The sequence below is a fragment of the Hibiscus syriacus genome, unplaced genomic scaffold, assembly GCF_006381635.1.
Source record: "Hibiscus syriacus cultivar Baekdansim isolate YM2019G1 unplaced genomic scaffold, ASM638163v2 tig00110044_pilon, whole genome shotgun sequence".
NCBI lineage: Eukaryota > Viridiplantae > Streptophyta > Magnoliopsida > Malvales > Malvaceae > Hibiscus > Hibiscus syriacus.
The window spans coordinates 71,133-79,047 of NW_024062574.1; the positions used below are offsets into that span (position 1 = coordinate 71,133).

At 30.1% G+C, this 7,915-nt stretch overlaps 1 protein-coding gene across 1 annotated transcript; it reads left to right on the forward strand.

The window, feature by feature from the left end:
• Nucleotides 1-5,156: 5,156 nt before the first annotated feature.
• LOC120213688 (tetrahydrocannabinolic acid synthase-like) lies at nucleotides 5,157-6,888 on the forward strand. The gene has a single exon (XM_039211751.1). The coding sequence runs from the start codon at nucleotides 5,161-5,163 to the stop codon at nucleotides 6,742-6,744; it is 1,584 nt and encodes a 527-aa protein (XP_039067682.1). The 5' UTR covers nucleotides 5,157-5,160; the 3' UTR covers nucleotides 6,745-6,888.
• Nucleotides 6,889-7,915: the final 1,027 nt, after the last annotated feature.

The window sequence follows — 7,915 nt, forward strand, 5'->3', positions numbered from 1 at the left end:
CATTATTAATCCAAATCATAGAAATTTAAAATTCTAAAGTATTCAACGTATAATTATAAATTATTTAAAAGTTGGTAAATTATTTAAATAAAGGATAAACTATACTAGTGATCACCTAACTATTGCTCATTTTCATTTTGATCACTATTTTTGAAATTTTGTCAATCGTGTCACTCAACTATTTAAATGCATTCAATTAAACCACTTGTTGTTAGTATTTAACTGAAAAGCTGATGCAACAGTTAAAATATTTGGTATAGTTACACATTTCGTTATTGTTACTTATATATTATATCAATTTGGACCTAATTTTAATAAATTAAAATAAATTTAACCCTCAAATCAAATGGTGCAATGTGTCACTGGTATCAAGTGTAATGACATGTGTTACCATGTGCCAAGTGTAATGACATGTATTACCATCCGAGTGGATGATTAAATTTATTTTAATTTAATATATTTTTCTTATCAATTAGAGGGTGACACGTGTCACACTCCAGAGGAAATAAAATTTTGTACACTTAAATGATACCCAGGGAAATAGGGTTCATGGGTTGAAAAAGCAATGCTCAACCATTGAGCTAAAGTAGTTAACTGATTCAAATTTGACTATATGTTATTTATGATGTATATTAGTGTAAACTTAAATTCTTAATATTTTATATATCTTAACTTAATTTCACATATTAATTAATTTTACATCTTAACATTAATAATATATTTTATTTTTATATTAACTTATTAAATATAGTCTATTCTTGTCTTAACCTAAAAATATATTTTATTCTTATTTTAACTTAAAATTATATTTTATTCTTCTCTTAACTTATTACATAAATTGTATTCTTAACTATCTCCTCTTCACCTTTTCTCTAGTAACTTGAATTTTTTAACTTAAATTATTAAATATATTATATTCTTACCTTAAATTATTAAATATAATTAATTCTTATTTTAAGCATATCTTTTATTCTTATCTTATCTTAAAAATATATTTTTATTTTAACTACAAAAATATATTTTATTTTTAATCTTAAATTTAAAATATTATTCGAATAAAATATAAATATTTAAGTTAAGATAAGAATACATTATATTTTTTAATTTAAGATAAGATTAAAATATATTTTTAAATTAAAATAAGAGTAAAATATATTTAATAATTTAAGATAAAAAATATTTTTTTCATTTTAAGATCTAAAATTAGTTTAATATGTGAATTTAAATTAAGATATATAAAATATTACGAATTTAAGTTTACACTAATATACAACATATATAATATATGTAGTCAAGTTTAAACTGAATAAGTACTTTGGCTCAATGGTTGAGTCATGCTTCTTCAACCTAGGAACCCCTATTTTGATTCCCCTTGTCATCATTTAAGCACCTAAAATTTTATTTCCTCTAGAGGGTGACAGTCTAGTTGGTGAGAAAAATATATTAAATTAAAAATAAATTTAATCATCCAATCATATAGTGACACATGTCATTACAATTGGCACCAGTGACACATGATACTATTTGATTTGAGGGCTAAGTTATTTTTATTTATTAAATTAGGACTAAATTGATAGAATATATAAGTAACAATGATCAAATGTGTAATTATAACAAATATTTTAACTGCCACACCAGTCTCTCAATTAAATATTAATGAAAAGTGGTTTAATTAAATGTATTTAAATAGTTGAGTGACCTAATTGACAAAATTTCAAAAATGATGGTCAAAATAAAAAGGGGCAATAGTTAGATGGTCAATGGTGCTTATTAAACGTTTTAAGATTTTTCTTATAAAATATTTGAAAAAATGAATTAATAAAAATAAGACAAAATGAACCATATTTTAAAACTGATTTGGAAGAAGAAAACTAACTTTGAAATTTTGGTATAATTACCTTTGAAAAGTTTGTAGTTTTGATCTTTTGTAAAATAGTCATTTCTATTTAGTTAAATGAAATTCGTTAATTAAGATATCAATGATCAGGTTTTGACAAATATCACTTAACTAGAATATGTTAATTATGTTAATAATTCATAAACTCAATTTTAATATTATTCTTAACTTAGATAAATTTGATATATGTATTTCAAAATCTACCCATTTAAAAAGAATAGTCAACTTACACCAATTTGTATTGTAAGTCAACTTGAAATAATAAATTGTTTTACCTAACATTTTATGGAAGAGGCTTGGTCGTGCTTATTTTATAAACTGGATTGCACGTCTCAACCATAAGCAAAGTAAACAAATCATATACCAATGATTCAAGTTCACAACCACTCCCTAAGACTATTGATACAAAAAGAAAAATCAATTAAACTAAGTAGAATACCTTAAAAAATTTAAGCAGAGGAGGTTGATCAATTAAAAGCAACCTTCTATTCAACGTAATTGGGTATATGTATTTCACGGTATTTGAATATACGAGTACTCGATTCTTTTGATATTAGAAACAAAACAAATGTTTTAACTTGTAAAGATCAAGTACCTGTTAATCGGGTAACTACAATAATCTAATTTTATGTACTTTTTTTAACAAATCATATCATTTATAAAAATTTAAACATCCAAAATTCATAATCCAAACATATGTATTTATACTAGACATGGATCAACATAAGTAAACTTATGTCACAAGGACCGTATTAAATTTATGTACTTTTTCTTATAAAACATATAATTTATTCTTTTTCATTGTTGTTCGATTGCCACCCGTTGTTGTTTGAGACATTATTGGTGCCAATATGTTCTATCTTTTCTCGATTTGATATGTAATCTCCACTATATTATGAACGTAGATTTGAGATAATTACTTTTCTCTTACTTCTCGACCTCTCCAACCTTTCGATTTAGAATAAATATTCTGACATCAATGAATCAAAGGAAGTTCAAAAATCTAAGTTGGAGAGGAAAGTTTTAGGTCTTTTATGGATAAATTTACCAAAAAAATTTAAATGATGTTAACGGTCGAGTGATAGAAAAGAGAGAAGTTTAAAAGTTGAGCAATCAAAATACAATATCGATAAACTTGAATGACTAAAAAACGTAGTTTGCCCATGAAAATACAAAAGATTACTTTGATGTGTATAAATATATATTTGACTAATAAGAGTAGTCATTTAGACAATTTGATTGAGTGCAGACTTTGCATTCATTCCACTCCAACCAACAAATTAGCTGGCAGCTATGTATGAAGATTTCTTTTTAAAAAAATATATTTATCTATAAAAATATATATATTTATTTATAAGTATACATAATTAATCGGTTACAAAATATCTTAGATTCGAGTTTTTGTATACGCAGAACATCTCGTTTTGAGAGACTTACCCGTCAAAATCATGTGTGCGACATAGATTTGTCCAAATTTATCAGGACAAAGCCTTCGAACCGAAGGACAATAAAAAAAGAGTTGAAAACAATGGATGATTTTTTAATGAATTTGATAACTTCGGATGCTATAAACTAAATCACACGAATTATAATATAAATCTATAATTTGTTTACGAATGTGAATATCTTATATAAAATAAATTATTAATTCGTCAAATATTAGGTGAATATACCCATATTACTCTTGAAAATACAATACATAAATAGAAAATGTCAAGTTTAACTATTTATTTTTAAGTAATTGAAATAATGTTAAATTGATCAAGTTTGAGAAGACATTGAATGGATGAGTGTAGGATAATACTTTCATACCTTTCAATGTAATTGATATGAAGTAAGTTTATTGGTTCTTAAAAATACGAGTTAATTATGTCGGAAGTCCTTAAACTGTTATCTTTAATTTAAATAGATATTTAGACTTTTGAATATTTTAATTTCATCATTTAACTATGATATTCATTGTAAATTATTCTTTAAACTTTTGAACATTTCAATGTCATCCCAAACTATGATCCTCATTCTAAATTTGTCATCATACTTTTGCATCTTCCAATTTCACCCAAAATTCTCAAAATATTAGTAATTAGTTTCAACCATAGTTAACCTATTTTTTCAAACATATAATAATATGGCTTAATTATAATAAGTGTTCAAACTATATTTCTTTTCACGAATAGGTGCCCAAACTTTTTTTTGAATGATCTAGGTGCCTAATGTTACAAACGTTACCACTTTAGGTGCTCGGCCCGTAAATGCTGTTAATTGTCTTCGTTAAGTGACTCATGCATATTATGAGAATTTTAAAATTTTATTTAAATTAAAAAATTAAACTTATATATTTAAAAACACAAAAAAAAATCGAAATTGCCTCAAAACATTGAAAGCCCTCATTTCAATTTCTAAACTCGCATCGATTGCCGCCCTTTGTCATCGACAAAGCTCCACCCGACCTCGCCTTCCCCTGACGATAAATAACCCTATGAAATCGCGACCAATTGACGTTTCGTACCTTGTGAACCCTAGGCTAAAAATTGCGACTACATGCGATCCCGACGGCTAATTAGTGGCAACTATGATGACGTCTAATTAGGAAGATGGTAGAGACTATGTCGGCGACGGTGGTCGTGGTCGAAAAGGCTAACGATAGTAGGTTAGGGATTTAAGATTTTTAGGGATTTGGGGTTTTTTTGTAATTTAAGAGAAATTATGATTTTTTAAATAAATATAATAATTTTATAAAAAACCAAAATTACCAGAATGTGACATGTGTCACTTAACGGAGAAAATTAACGGCAATTACGACCTGTGCACCTAAAGTGGTAACGTTATGCAAAAAGTTTGGGCACCTATTCGTAAAAAACGCTATAGTTTGGCCACTTATTTTATAATTAAGCTTAAAAATATATATTGTATTGATGATTTTATTAACATGGAATGTGATTGGCATATACCAGTAGCTTGGGATGAAATTAAAATGTTCAAATGTTAGAGGGCCAATTTAGAACAAGAGTCATAGTTTGTGAAAGAAATTGAAATGTTAAAAAGTTTGAGTACTAGTTTTAAATAAGATTCATAATTTGAGAATAAAATTAGAATATTTAAAAAATTATTGATAACTTAAAATGAGAATCATTGAAGATGTATAATATAATTAATTCAAAAATAGTATTAATTTTAAAATAGACAAAGATGGTATGAATATGAGAGATCCTATAAATAAGTAAACTACAACACAATTGTATGCTCATAACCAGCTCAAGACAATGAAGTTGGCTCACGTTTCTTTGCTTCCATGTCTTGTAGTTGTCCTGGTCTCATTGATTGGTTCAACTTGTGCTGATTCTCATGGGAATTTCCTTAATTGTCTTCATCTTCGTTCAGCAAACTCTTCCACCATTTCTAAAGTTATTTACATGCAAAACAATCCCTCATTTTCATCTGTTTTGAATGCTTACATTCAAAACACCAAGTTCATCACACCAACAACCCCTAAACCCCTTGTCATCGTCAAGGCACTGCAAATATCCCATATCCAATCAACAATTTATTGCTCGAAGAAGCATGGTTTGCAGATTAGAATTCGCAGCGGCGGTCATGATTTCGAGGGTCTTTCTTATGTTTCTGAAGTTCCATTTGTCATCCTTGATCTGCTACACTTTCGAGCTGTTAAGGTTGACGTGAAGAACGAAGTTGCCTGGGTTGAATCCGGTGCAACTATTGGTGAATTGTATTACGGGATCGCTACTAAAACTAAGACCCTCGCCTTCCCTGCTGGTGTTTGTCACACCGTGGGCGTCGGCGGGCATTTTAGTGGAGGCGGATATGGTATATTGATTAGAAAATATGGTCTTGCTGCCGATCATGTGATCGATGCTCTATTAGTCGATGTTAATGGAAGAGTTCTTGACAGAAAATCCATGGGGGAAGATTTGTTTTGGGCAATTCGTGGAGGTGGAGGAAATACCTTTGGGATTGTTCTCGCTTGGAAAGTAAAGCTAGTCCAAGTTCCACCTGTTGTTACTGTGTATACAGTTAACAAGAACTTGGAACAAAATGTAACCAAGATTCTTCATCGATGGCAATACATTGCTCACAAGCTTCCCGATGATTTGTTCACTGACGTTACGATAACTAAGGTGAATTCAACTCAAGCAGGGAAGAAAACAGTTCAGGCCGCCTTCAAAGGATTGTTTCTCGGTGGGGTTGATAAGCTGATTCCATTGGTTCAAGACAAGTTTCCGGAGCTGGGATTAACTAAAAAAGATTGCCTGGAACTGAGCTGGGCTGAATCCGTTCTTTACTTCGGTGGAGTTTCGACACAAAGTCTGGAGATTATGCTTAATAGAACCGCTCTTGCAAGACCAACATTCAAAGCCAAATCCGACTACGTGAAGGAACCGATTCCCGAAAGCGGATTAGAGGGGATAATGTCGAGGTTTCTTGAGAAAGAAGTCGACGTTGTTCTGATGATGATGGTGGCTTTTGGTGGGAGAATGGAACAAGTTGCAGAAAACGAAATTCCATACCCGCATAGAGCAGGCAACTTGTACCAAGCCTCGTACCTTGTGGGATGGACAAACGGAGAAGATGAAGGAAAATACATAAGCTGGATACGAAGACTTCACAGTTACTTGGGAACTTATGCATCGAAATCACCGAGAGAAGCGTATTATAATTACAGGGATCTGGACATCGGAACCAACAACGTTGGGTACACAAGTTACGAACAAGCAAGCATCTGGGGTCGGAAATATTACAAGAACAACTTCAAAAGATTGGCACAAGTGAAGAGCATGGTTGATCCAATGAATTTCTTCAGAAATGAACAAAGTGTCCCTCCTCTTTAATCTCCATGGAAGAAGAAAGGTAACTCGGGTTGAAAAGTTCGCATCTCTTGGATTGAAAGGATTTACTTTGTTGCAAATAAAGAGTTTCTTTATCGCTTTTCCTGTCATGAAGAAATAATAATGTACTACATGCAAAATTCACAACTTCTAGCTTTTCTTTATGGCAGTGTATCCTTATATTTTATCAGGTTTCTTACCCCTAAAACTATCTGATGAATTTTCATAAATTTAAACATATATTAGGGATGAAAAGATATATATATATATACATTATATTGAAGAGAATAGTTTTTTAGCATCAAATCCTAGTTCTAAATATTTGAAAACAAAAACTGGTGCGGAGTGCTTCTGGAGAGGATCAGAATGATGAATTATATTATATTGAACCAACAACAACGAATAGACAAATAGCTTATTAAAATCTTATAAAAACAAACTAAGAAAATTGAATATTCATTTATTTTGATCATAAGAAGATTGAATGGATGGTATAACTAAAGTTATATTATACTAATTATGATACAATCATTGACGGGTATATTATTATTTTATAACCAGTGGATCCCACAACTGTGCCCGTAAGCAATTTGGGAAATAGCTTGATTTGAAATGTTGTTGGCAAATAAAACAAAGGAACAACCACCACCTTCATGCAGAGGTAGGTGATTTTGTTGTTTTTCCTAATTTCCATGCACATGCCACATGGGTATTTATATCTACAATAACTTTCTTATTCAAATAATATTATTAATCAAAATATCACATAAAAATTGTATTTTGTAGAATGTGTGTTTTTGTCTAAATAATAATTTTTCGGACAGTTTTTTCTATTCCAAGATCGAAATAAAAGAAATAAAGAATAAGGAGCTATTTTATGTTAGGGGCAAAAACAGCGGAAAAGATGACCCGGTTAAAGTAAGATAAGATTTTTCGTAATCCATAGGACTGGCTTAATCGGCAGACGATGTCGAGCCACCTGAGCACCCAGTTGTTTTGCTACTAGGGGAAGCCACATCCATGAAAGCGGAGCTTAATTCATTTGCATCATTGATACAATTATTGGAACAAGGAGCTACAGGAGAAGACACTACAAGGCAAGATCAGATTTTATGGTGAGAAATGCAATTCAATTATCAGGCTTTTTGGGAAGGGTACATGCCAACATCATCAA